General features: G+C 42.4%; 1 protein-coding gene across 1 annotated transcript; it reads right to left on the bottom strand.

The window, feature by feature from the left end:
* Positions 1–8,379: 8,379 nt before the first annotated feature.
* On the bottom strand, positions 8,380–9,331 carry LOC147354721 (vomeronasal type-1 receptor 4-like). The gene has a single exon (XM_086354695.1). The coding sequence runs from the start codon at positions 9,329–9,331 to the stop codon at positions 8,423–8,425; it is 909 nt and encodes a 302-aa protein (XP_086210821.1). The 3' UTR covers positions 8,380–8,422.
* Between the last annotated feature and the right edge of the window lie 4,097 nt (positions 9,332–13,428).

Here is a 13,428-nt window from a genome sequence, read left to right as displayed (position 1 = left end):
GATTAAAGAGAAAAACAATAGAAAAGACCAAGGAAACCACGAGCTGGTGTTTGGAAAGATGAACATTCGCCTTGTCACTGAGCACCAGCAGCAACGTGAGGAGGAATCAGTGACTTCAGGCACCTAAGGTGTTTCTAACCCCACGGCCGCCCTCACTCCTTTTCCCACCAGAGTGGCGGCATTCCTTCCCCTCAAAGCAGGAAAAGCGTCCTGGCCTCACCTCCCAGCTCCTAGTCGCCCCTCTTCCTGGAGCCCCTCTTCCTGCCACCCCAGTGAATTAAATCCAGGCTCAGCCTCCTGGCTGCACTAGCTCAGAGTCACCTCAGGAGTCTCTGCACCCACAGGTGTGTGGGGACTCGACTGGGAAGGTCACTCTCTCCATGTAACAGGACCAGCTGGAAGCAACCTTTCTTAGAAAAAAAGCAGAGAACCCTGAAGCCCTATTTTCCAGCCCCTTTTCTGATGACAGAGCTCTGCTTTCACAAAACATATTTTAAAGGCAGTTGTGTCTCTCTTTTGCTCCTGAGCACTTCTTGCTACACTGGTTTCCTTGTACTGTCTTGGTTTTCTTTTCTTTTTTTACTTCTGTGAAGAAAAATGCTTACAATACAGTGGAAGCAACAGGAGTTAATTCTGTTGTGTTGACAGAGGAGTGTGTAACTCATCACAGGTGAGCCCTGAAGTTAGAGCTGGTGTGTAGCCCAGTGCTGAGGGAGAGCTGAGAGTGAGCTGTTTAGAGGCATCGTCATGAGCTGTGGGTAACGGGACTAAAGGAGCCTGGAATAAGGTCCCAGGTGGAGATGATCTGAGAAAAGGGGCAGGGGGACTCCTTCCCCTGCAAGCATAGATCTGTGAGGTCTGCTACAATGAGCAGAGTCTTTGTTACCAACAGGGAGGAGCTCAGTGACTGGATCATCCAAGACTTGGCACACATTCCAGACACCCCATCCCTCCTCTCATCCTTAGAGACTCCAGGGCACAGGGATCTGCAGTGGACCACTCGGCTGTGCTCCCGGCCTGAGACACTCCCGGGCTCACAGCCACGGTCCACCCGGCAGAACATGGATGTGGATGCTCAAGTGAGGCCGTGTTGCCCCTGTCCTGCCCAGTGTGAGTTAAGTCTTAAGTCCCTCTCCTGCTGGAGGCAACATCTCTCCCAGTCTTTGCCCTGAGATTGAACAGAAGGAAGCACTCACCTGGCTGGCCTTTGCTTCAGAGCGCTGTGCAGGGACGTGTCACTCAGGATGAGCGCAGAGCACCTGAGGTCACGGTTATAGGGACGGTGTTTGTAGCCTTGGTCTCTCTACAGAGATTCCATTATCATGTCACCTGCTGTGTGGGTGGCACTGACTGCACAGGGAGTCTGGGGCGTTTCCAGTGAGGAGCCAATGTTATCCCCAGTGTAAATCCCCTTCCTTCTTGGGTGATTAAGGACACCTTTTGGCAATCAGTGAAAAGACCGGATGGGAAGCCAAATAGCTGGCAGAAAACTTTTCTGTATTCCTTGTGGGAAAAGGGAATTCAAAATCAAAGTTGTCATTGGGTATTATAGGGACACTTTACGGTGCATCAATAACTTTTTAAAACTATACTTGTAATTGGGGTTATTCCTCAAGGCATTATATATATTTGCTCTTTTGTCAGGCTTTAATAAATTTTATTTTGGCAACTTTGAGATTTGAGTTCTTTGAGATTTGATTCACATCCCATATGCCTTATCCATTTAAAGTATGCCACTCAGTGATCTAAGTTTATTCAGAGCTGTGGTCTCTGTTGTTGCTGTTTAGTGGCTAAGGCGTGTTCGACTCTTTGAGACTCCATGGACTCTAGCCCGCCAGGCTCCTCTGTCCACGGGACTTCCCAGGCGAGAATACTGGAGTGGGTTGCCATTTCCTCTTTCAGGGATTCTTCCCAACCCAGGGATTGAACCCACATCTCCTGCACTGCAGGCGGAATCTTACCATTGAGCCACCCGGGAAGCCTGTTTTTGTCTCTGCTGCACTCAGTTTTAGGAAATTTTTATCAATGTGTGAAGAAAGCCCATATCCTTCATTTTTTTGTTTGTTTCAGATGTTTTTTAAACTGTTTATTTTGTATTGAAGTGTAGCCAGTTAACAGTGCTGTGACACTTTCAGGTGGACAGCACAGGGACTCAGGCACACCTACTGCACGCATCCCTTGTCCCTCAACTCCCCTCCCATCCAGGCTGCCGCATAACACGCAATGCATTTTCATGTCTCCACAATAATGAGCATCACCATTGGATCCCAGGTCTAGTGTGCCTATGACTTTATTTACAAAGTTCTGAGGGACTTCCCTGGCAGTCCAGTGTTAGGACTCTGAGCTTCCAGTGCAGGAGGCCGAATTTCCATCCCCGGTGGGAGAACTAAGATTCCATATGTCATGCAGCCAAAAAAAATGTTTCTTGGTGGGAGGGGGGGCAAAAGAAGTATTTATCACTCCCATGTATGGAAAATTCAATAGTGCACATTCAGCCCAGTTTGGGAACCTGTTCTTTGACCCTTGCCTTTTCCAGCCCGGCAGTGGCAGCCACTGATTTTGGACCAGGATACAGCCTCCCCAGTGATGCAGTATCTGTCACTGTAATTGATCCTGACAGCTTCCACCAGCTCAGCCAGAGCACCCTTGTGTTCCGAGCTGATGTGTGTGAAGGCAGTGGTGGTGCACGTCTTCCTGTAGACCAGACATCCTAGCCTGACCTTCCCCTTGAACCCCCATCTATTTTTTTAAATTAATGTATTTATTTTAATTGGAGGCTAACTACTTTACAATATTGTAGTGGTTTTGCTATATATTGACATGAATCAGCCATGGGTGTACAAATGTCCCCCATCCTGAACCCCCATCCCTCCTCCCTCCCTATCCCATCCCTCAGGACCATCCCAGTGCACAGCCCCAAGCACCCTGTCTCATGCATCGAACCTGGACTGGCGATCTGTTTCACATATAGTAATATACATGTTTCAATGCTGTTCTCTCAAATCATCCCACCCTCGCCTTCTCCCACAGAGTCCAAAAGTCTGTGCTTTACATCTGTGTCTCTTTTGCTGTCTCGCATATAGGGTCATTGTTACCATCTTTCTAAATTCCATATATATGTGTTAATATACTGTATTGGTGTTTTTCTTTCTGACTTATTTCACTCTGTATAACAGGCTCCATGTTCATCCACCTTATTAGAATGGATTCAAATGCATTTTTAATAGCTGAGTAACAATAAACTGGAAAATTCTGAAAGAGATGGGAATACCAGACCACCTGACCTGCCTCTTGAGAAGCCTATATGCAGGTCAGGAAGCAACAGTTAGAACTGGACATGGAACAACAGACTGATTCCAAATAGGAAAAGGAGTATGTTAAGGCTGTATGTATTTTCACCCTGCTTATTTAACTTATGTGCAGAGTACATCATGAGAAACGCTGGGCTTGAAGAAGCACAAGCTGGAATCAAGATTGCCGGGAGAAATATCAATAACCTCAGATATGCAGATGACACCACCCTTATGGCAGAAAGTCAAGAGGAACTAAAAAGCCTCTTGATGAAAGTGAAAGAGGAGAGTGAAAAAGTTGGCTTAAAGCTCAACATTCAGAAAACAAGGATCATGGCATCTCGTCCCATCACTTCATGGCAAATAGATGGGGAAACAGGGGAAACAGGGTCAGACTTTATTTTTGGGGCTCCAAAATCACTGCAGTTGGTGATTGCAGCCATGAAATTAAAAGACACCTACTCCTTGGAAGGAAAGTTATGACCAACCTAGATAGCATATTCAGAAGCAGAGATATTACTTTGCCAACAGAGGTCCATCTAGTCAAGGCAATGGTTTTTCCAGTGGTCATGTAAGGATGTGAGAGTTGGTCTGTGAAGAAAGCTGAGCGCTGAAGAATTGATGCTTTTGAACTCTGGTGTTGGAGAAGACTCCTGAGGTCCCTTGGACTGCAAGGAGATCCAACCAGTCCATCCTAATGGAGATCACTCCTGGGTGTTCATTGGAAGGACTGATGCTGAAACTGAAACTCCAATACTTTGGCCACCTCATGTGAAGAGTTGACTCATTGGAAAAGACCCTGATGCTGGGAGGGATCGGGGGCAGGAGGAGAAGGGGATGACAGAGGATGAGATGGCTGGATGGCATCACCGACTCGATGGACATGAGTTTGTGTAAACTCCGGGAGTTGGTGATGGACAGGGAGACCTGGCGTGCTGTGATTCATGGGGTCGCAAAGAGTCAGACACGACTGAGTGACTGAACTGAAGTGAACTGAACTGAACAGAATATTCCATTGTGTACATGTACCACAGCTTTCTGATCCATTCGTCTGCTGATGGACATCTAGGTTGCTTCCTTGGCCATTAGAGGATAAGTGCTTTATTGTGCTGTGTTGGTTTCTGCTGTACAGCAGTGTGAGTCAGACATAGGTATGTGTGTCCAGTCCCTGGTGAGCCTCCTTCCCTCCTCCCCCTCCCCACCCCCCTGCTCTGGGTCATCGCAGAGCACCGAGCTGAGCTCCCTGCGCTGCACAGCAGCTTTCCACTGCCATCTGATACATGGGCGTGCACAGATGTCAGTGCCGCTGTCTCAGTCTGCCCACCTTCCCCTTCCCCTACTTGCCCACAAGTCTGTGCTCTATGTCTGCCACTCTATTCCTGCCCTGAAACAGGCTCATCTCTACCATGTTTCAAAATTCCTGTATATGTATTAATATGCGATGTTTCTTCCTCTCTTTCTGACTTACTTCACTCTGTACAACAGGCTCTAGGTTCATCCACCTCAGTTCAACTGACTCACGGGAATCCCTATCTTACTGTACCGGGTGGGGAGGGCAACCACCACCTCTGTGCTATTTATACAGTAGAGCCTTATTAGATCAGTTCAGTTCAGTTCAGTCACTCAGTCGTGTCTGACTATTTGCGACCCCATGAATCCCAGCATGCCAGGCCTCCCTGTCCATCACCAACTCCTGGACTTCACTCAGACTCATGTCCATCGAGTCAGTGATGCCATCCAGCCATCTCATCCTCTGTCGTCCCCTTCTCCTCCTGCCCCCAATCCCTCCCAGCATCAGAGTCTTTCTTTCCAATGAGTCAACTCTTCACATGAGGTGGCCAAAGTATTGGAGTTTCAGCTTTAGCATCATTCCTTCCAAAGAAATCCCAGGGCTGATTTCCTTCAGAATGGACTGGTTGGATCTCTTTGCAGTCCAAGGGACTCTCAAGAGTCTTCTCCAACACCAAAGTTCAAAAGCATCAAGTCTTCGGTGCTCAGCCTTCTTCACAGTCCAACTCTCACATCCATATATGACCACAGGAAAAACCATAGCCTTGACTAGACAGACCTTTTTTGGCAAAGTGATTTCTCTGCTTTTGAATAGGCTATCTAGGTTGGACATAACTTTCCTTCCAAGGAGTAAGTGTCTTTTAATTTCGTGGCTGCAGTCACCATCTGCAGTGATTTTGGAGTCCCCAAAAATGAAGTCTGACCCTGTTTCCCCTGTTTCCCCATCTATTTGCCATGAAGTGATGGGACCAGATGCCACGATCCTCGTTTTCTGAATGTTGAGCTTTAAGCCAACTTTTTCACTCTCCTCTTTCACTTTCATCAAGAGGCTTTTTAGTTCCTCTTGACTTTCTGCCATAAGGGTGGTGTCATCTGCATATCTGAGGTTATTGATATTTCTCCCGGCAATCTTGATTCCAGCTTGTGCTTCTTCAAGCCCAGCGTTTCTCAAGATGTACTCTGCATATAAGCTAAATAATCTCCTTATATATAGCAGTGTGAAAAATGAAGTTGATTTGAAATTGCTTCTAATCAATTATAGGGAGGAGGGTTCGGGATGGGGAACACATGTATACCTGTGGCAGATTCATTTTGATATTTGGCAAAACTAATACAATTATGTAAAGTTTAAAAATAAAATAAAATTAGAAAAATAAAAAATTAAAACAAAACAAAACAAAAACAAAATAAAAATAAAAATAGGTCAGAGGCATTTAACTTATTAGTATTTAAAAGGAGATTATCTATTGCTAAGGAGGTCCATCTAGTCAAGGCTATGGTTTTTCCAGTGGTCAAATATGGATGTGAGAGTTGGACTGTGAAGAAAGCTGAGCACCAAAAAATTGATGCTTTTGAACTGTGGTGTTCGAGAAGACTCTTGAGAGTCCCTTGGACTGCAAGGAGATCCAACCAGTTCATTCTGAAGGAGATCAGCCCTGGGTGTTCTTTGGAAGGAATGATGCTAAAGCTGAAACTCCAATACTTTGGCCACCTCATGCAAAGAGTTGACTCATTGGAAAAGACTCTGATGCTGGGAGGGATTGGGGGCAGGAGGAGAAGTGGAGGACAGAGGATGAGATGGCTGGATGGCATCACTGACTCGATGTACATGAGTCTGAGTGAACTCTGGGAGTTGGTGATGGACAGCGAAGCCTGGCGTGCTGTGCTTCATGGGGTCACAAAGAGTCGGACACGACTGAGCAACTGAACTGAACTGAAGTATACTTTTATTATTGGTCACCTTTTCATATACTTTAATAGGAAAAACAGTAAGTAAAATAATGGTAGTTTTAGATAAACATTGAAACATTCCACTCATATTAAAACAAATTCCATAAAAGTTAAAGGAAATTCTTACACAAGGTAAGTAACACCAAAGAGGAAAAAACTTTATAAAAAAGAACTATGACCATTGGAAAACGTAATCATATTGATACATGCATAAACTATACCTCTTCATTGCTTTTTTGGTATAAGACACAACCAGTTCATGACAGAAAACTCATAGCATTAATTGTCAATAATTATGTATGCCTGCATGCTAAGTTGCTTCAGTCATGTCCAACTCTTTGTGACCTACTGAACTGCAGCCCACCATGGGATTCTCCAGGCAAGAATACTGGAGTGGGCTGTTGTGCCCTCCTCCAAGAGATCTTCCCCACCCAGCGATTAAACCTGCGTCTCTTACATCTCTTGCATTGGCAGGTGGGTTTGAAACAGATACACTACTTGGGAATGCATACATGATGGCTGAAACATCACTGAAAAATAGCTATACCTTAAATTTTTAAAATGGGACTTAAATAATTACACTCCAAAAGGACGGCAAAAAAAAAAAAAAAAAAAAAAAAACAGAAAAAATAGATTGCACAAATAGAAACAAACCTCAGGTCGCAAAATGCAATCAAGAAAACTATATATTCAAGGAACAGATTTTTTAAAAAAAAGCAACTACTGTTCTGTCCTTCAGATTACATGATTCATCCAATCAATTAAGTTTATTGAGGCTCCAACATGTAAACAATCCAGGTTTAAAGGAGAAGCAAGCCATTGAACAACATGGATTTTCTGGGTAACACTATAGCATACTGGAGAATTAACAGCAAAATAAAGTTACAGGTAATATAGAAGAACACATTCTCTATTTTCATGTGTGTTATATTCATCTCAGAAGTCCAATCTCCACCCACGCAAGACTGATATTTACGGAGACCTATATTGGCTTGTGTGCCACTGTGTCAGGTATCAGCCACAACACATGGAGAGAAAGTTTGTGGAAACGCTTGAAATGATCCTGCGAAAGGAGGTTTCTTTCAGACGGCTGCATTGGTCAAGACAGAAATTGTTTCCTCAATAACGGTTGGTAGGTTTTTCAAGCAGATAATTTCATGCATGGATTTTCAGCTCTCCTAAGGCATTGCTGGCATCCAGTGAACCTTCTCAATTCAATGGAGTTTATGTAGAAATGTGGTATTGAGTGCTTAGCTGCTCATTCGTGTCCGACTCTTTGCACTGCCATGGACAGAAGAGCCTTGTAGGCTACAGTCCATGGGATTTTTCAGGCAAGAATACTGGAGTGGATTGCCATTTCCTTCTCCAGGGTATTGAGTGGAAACATCAAAAGGTATCAACTTCTAGATATAGAATAAACAAGTCAAGGGAGTGTAGTGTACCTCATGGTGAATATAGTCAGTTATATTCATTGCATACTTGAAAAATGCTAAGAGACTTGACCTTCCAAGTTCTTCTGATGGGGACTTCCCTGGCAGTCCGGTGGTTAAGACTTCAAGCTTCCACGCAGGGGTACAGGTTCAATCCCTGGTCTGGGAACTAAGATCCCACATGTTGCACAGCCAAATAATAACCAAAAACTAACTAAATAAATGTGGAAAAATTCAGATCACAAGAAAATAATTTGTATCATCTGTGAAGGTGGAGAGATGGTAACTAGACTTACTGTGATCATTTTAGATACAAATATCATTCATTATGTCGTCTATATGAAATTAATATAATTGTACATCAATTAACAGATTATGATACTGAGGACTTAGAGATTAATTACAATTATTATTGAAGGTGTCTACTAGATATTTAACACTTTATCCGTTCATTCTAACAACTCAAGAGCAGAACCTTCGAGTTCTAGCATCCCTCAGAAGCAGCAGGAGTGGGGAAATAGTGGGGAAACAAGAAGACAAGACATGCGAGACCTGGAGCAACCACAGGCGAAAATCTAAAGAGGCACTGATATGGAAAACAAAACTGTAATTCAGCAGGTAGAAGACAACGAAGGTGACCATCAGCATCAGGATGGTGTGGGTGGCTCTGGTCTCTGGGGGGCATCTGTGGTGTCCAGTGGGGGTGTGGATATACTGCACCCTCTGGTGGTGTCTGTGCAGGAGAAGCACCATGGAGCCACTGGACGAGACCATGAGGGTAATAAACACGGCATCTGAGAAGGACCACAAGTAACCTAAGCTTATGACATTACCTGAGACTGAGCAGAACCAATTGTCTTGGGAATCAGTATAGTTATGTGTGTCCTGAGGACCAGTGATTTTCACAGGAAGGTAGATGTACATTAAGAGACTGAACATCCAGCAGGTGCAGCATGAAGGACCAGTGATCTTGGGGACCCTTCCTCTGAGCACCACCCACTGTGCTCTCCTGGGGGTGAGACTGAAGGACTGATAGGTGCTCAGGACACAGGTGGAGCACAGGGTGGTGCCGAGAGCCACCCTCTGTACATAAAACACAAACTTACACCCGAGACCTGACAGGGGCTTCCTCAAAACAAAAGCAGCCATTGTGTAGGCAACCCCAGAGGACAGAAGAAACAAAAGGTTGGACAGGGCCATGTGGCTGAGAATGGTGTGTGGAGGTCTCTGGTTGTGGCCGAGCAAGACTGGAGAGATGTTGTGGAACAGAAGGATGACATTGGCCAGACACCCAACTCCTATCTGTGTCAGATACGTGGTTTTCAGGGCTGCCTGGCTTATGGTGCTCAGGGCATCTCTGTGAAAAGACATGGGAAGGACTTCGGAGGGGCCTGGAGCAGACAGGAGACTCTGCAGACAGAGACACGAGCAGTCTTCTTACACAACTAACAATTGACAAGGATTCCCACATTTTATTTCTCCTGAAAAGAGAAGATACTGTCATAGTCCAGAGACGTGACTTTAATGGGATAACATGTTCCTGATACCAGTTAAGCATCCACCATTATTATTTTATATTTTTTAATTTACTTTTATTTAAATTTTTAAAATTGGGGGCTAATTGCTTTACAACGTTTTCATAGTTTCTGCTGTAGAACAATGTGAATCAAATATAAGTATACATACATATATATATATATCTCCCCTTCCTCTTGAGCCTCCCCCATCTCCCAGTTGTGCCCCTTGAGGTCATGACAGGGCACCAAGCTGAGCTCCCCGTGTTATACAACAGCTTTCTATTTGCTTTTATATCCTGATCTCCTATCTCCATGTAAGGTCTGTCTATCAACTTTGGAAACATGTCCACCTTCTTTAGCAACATTGTTGGCTTAGTTCAACCATTTTCAATGTCATTATTCTCAGAAACAGAAAAAAAATCCACCCAAATTTGTAGTCAATCAAAAAATACCCAAACAGTACCATACTATCTTGATGACTGTGGCTTTGTAGTAGAGCCTGAAGTCAGGCAGTTTGATTTCTCCAGTTCCATTCTTCTTTCTCAAGATAGCTTTGGCTATTCGAGGTTTTTTGTATTTCCATACAAATTGTGAAATTATTTGTTTTAGCTCTGTGAAGAGTACCGTTGGTAGCTTGATAAGGATTGCATTGAATCTATAAATTGCTTTGGGTAGTATACTCTTTTTCACTATATTGATTCTTGCAATCCATGAACATAGTATATTTCTCCATCTATTAGTGTCCGCTTTGATTTCTTTCACCAGTGTTTTATAGTTTGCTATATATAGGTCTTTAGTTTTTTAGGTAGATACATTCCTAAGTATTTTATTCTTTTCATTGCAATGGTGAATGGAATTGTTTCCTTAACGTCTCTTTCTGTTTTCTCATTATTAGTGTATAGGAATGCAAGGGATTTCTGTGTGTTGATTTTATATCCTGCAACTTTACTATATTCATTTATTACTTCTAGTAGTTTTCTGGTGGAGTCTTTAGGGTTTTCTATGTAGAGGATCATGTCATCTGCAAACAGTGAGAGTTTTACTTCTTCTTTTCCAATTTGGATCCCTTTTATTTCTTTTTCTGCTCTGATTGCTGTGGCCAGAACTTCCAAAACTATGTTGAATAGTAATGGTGAAAGTGGGCACCCTTGTCTTGTTCCTAACTTTAGAGGAAATGCTTTCAATTTTTCACCATTGAGGATAATGTTTGCTGTGGGTTTGTCGTATATAGCTTTTATTATGTTGAGGTATGTTCCTTCTATTCCTGCTTTCTGGAGAGATTTTATCATAAGTGGATGTTGAATTTTGTCAAAGGCTTTCTCTGCATCTATTGAGATAATCATATGGTTTTTATTTTTCAACTTGTTAATGTGGTGTATTACATAGATTGATTTGCGGATATTGAAGAATCCTTGCATCCCTGGGATAAAGCCCACTTGGTCATGGTGTATGATCTTTTTAATGTGTTGTTGGATTCTGATTGCTAGAATTTTGTTAAGGATTTTTGCATCTATGTTCATCAGTGATATTGGCCTCTAGTTTTCCTTTTTTGTGGCATCTTTGTCAGGTTTTGGTATTAGGGTGATGGTGGCTTCATATATAGATCAATGGAACAAAATAGAAAGCCCAGAGATAAATCCACGCACATATGGACACCTTATCTTTGACAAAGGAGGCAAGAATATACAATGGATTAAAGACAGTCTCTTTAACAAGGGGTGCTGGGAAAACTGGTCAACCACTTGTAAAAGAATGAAACTAGAGCACCTTCTAACACCATACACAAAAATAAACTCAAAACGGATTAAAGATCTAAACATAAGACCAGAAACTATAAAACTCCTAGAGGAGAACATATGCAAAACACTCTCCAACATACATCACAGCAGGATCCTCTATGACCCACCTCGCAGAATATTCGAAATAAAAGCAATAATAAACAAATGGGACCTAATTAAACTTAAAAGCTTCTGCACAACAAAGGAAACTATAAGCAAGGTGAAAAGACAGCCTTCAGAATGGGAGAAAATAATAGCAAATGAAGCAACAGACAAACAACTAATCTCAAAAATAGACAAGCAACTCCTACAGCTCAATTCCAGAAAAATAAATGACCCAATCAAAAAATGGGCCAAAGAACTAAATAGACATTTCTCCAAAGAAGACATACAGATGGCTAACAAACACATGAAAAGATGCTCAACATCACTCATTATCAGAGAAATGCAAATCAAAACGACTATGAGGTACCATTTTACACCAGTGAGAATGGCTGTGATCCAAAAGTCTACAAGTAATAAATGCTGGAGAGGGTGTGGAGAAAAGGTAACCCTCTTACACTGTTGGTGGGAATGCAAACTAGTACAGCCACTATGGAGAACAGTGTGGAGATTCCTTAAAAAACTGGAAATAGAACTGCCTTATGATCCAGCAATCCCACTGCTGGGCATATACACTGAGGAAACCAGAATTGAAAGAGACACATGTACCCCAATGTTCATCGCAGCACTGTTTATCATAGCCAGGACATGGAAGCACCCTAGATGTCCATCAGCAGATGAATGGATAAGAAAGCTGTGGGACATATACACAATGGAGTATTACTCAGCCATTAAAAAGAATACATTTGAATCAGTTCTAATGAGGTGGATGAAACTGAAGCCTATTATACAGAGTGAAGTAAGCCAGAAAGAAAAACACCAATACAGTATACTAATGCATATATATGGAATTTAGAAAGATGGTAACAATAACCCTGTATACAAGACAGCAAAAGAGACACTGATGTATAGAACAGTCCTTTGGACTCTGTAGGAGAGGAGAGGGTGGATGATGTGGGACAAAGGCATTGAAATATATATAATATCATATATGAAATGAGTCGCCAGTCCAGGTTCGATGCACGATACTGGATGCTTGGGGCTGGTGCACTGGGACGACCCAGAGGGATGGTATGGGGAGGAGTTGGGAGGAGGGTTCAGGATGGGGAACACATGTATACCTGTGGCAGATTCATTTTGATATATGGCAAAACCAATACAATATTGTAAAGTTAAATAAAATTAAATTTAAAAAAAAAGAAAAAAAAATACACAAACAGTGAAAGAATCTTGAGAAAGAACAACAAAGCATGAAACTTCTTTATTTCATATTGTATGTCAAATTTATAGTAACAGAAACACATATGGGCATTTAAACAGACAGATCAATGGAACAGAATAAAGAGGCAGAAACAAACCCAAGCTCCAGCAGCTAATAAGTTTAGACAGAGGCACTAAGAATAATATAATAGAAAAAGGATAGTTTCTTCAACAAGTGCTATTTGGAAACTGAACATCCACATCTAAAGACTGCAACTGGTAGTCACAAACCTTCCAAGACTGAATGAAAAAAATGTAATGCATGTATAATAGGTGTTAACAGATTACACTTACTGTAACCACCTGGCAACATAGACAGACACTGAATCATTATTTTGTACACATGAAACTCATATAATGTTATATCAGTTATGTCCCAATTTTAAAAACTACAAGAAAAGCTGCAGACTACCTTACATCACACACAAAAATGGTCTCAACTGGGCTAAGACTGGAATGTAAGAGCTGAAACCATGAAACTCTGAGAGGAAAGAAGTGAGCTCCTTGACATTGGTCTTGGTCATGATGGCTTGAATTTAACAACAAAAGCAAAGGTAAACGAATGGGAGTGTATCACATAAGACCTCTGCAGAGCAAAGGAAACCATGAAGAGGCAGCTATGCAACAGGAGACAATATTAGCAATCCACACACCCAGTAATGAGTGAACATCCAAAATGTAAAAGGAATTTCTGGAAAAACCCAAAACCCAGCTTAAAATATACAAAGGACTCAAGTAGACATTTGTCCAAAGACAGCAAACCAAGGGCTAAAAAGGTACATGGCCAGGTGCTCAATATCTCTAGTCATCA

This window comes from Bos grunniens, chromosome 18, assembly GCF_055505025.1.
Source record: "Bos grunniens cultivar Pamir isolate PY7600 chromosome 18, Bosgru_T2T1.0, whole genome shotgun sequence".
NCBI classification, from domain to species: Eukaryota; Metazoa; Chordata; class Mammalia; order Artiodactyla; family Bovidae; genus Bos; species Bos grunniens.
This window is presented reverse-complemented; position numbering and strand designations above follow the sequence as displayed.

Bases quoted from the DNA above. Each gene is read 5' to 3' on its own strand.
- LOC147354721 (XM_086354695.1), bottom strand. From the start codon at position 9,331: ATGTCTTTTCACAGAGATGCCCTGAGCACCATAAGCCAGGCAGCCCTG.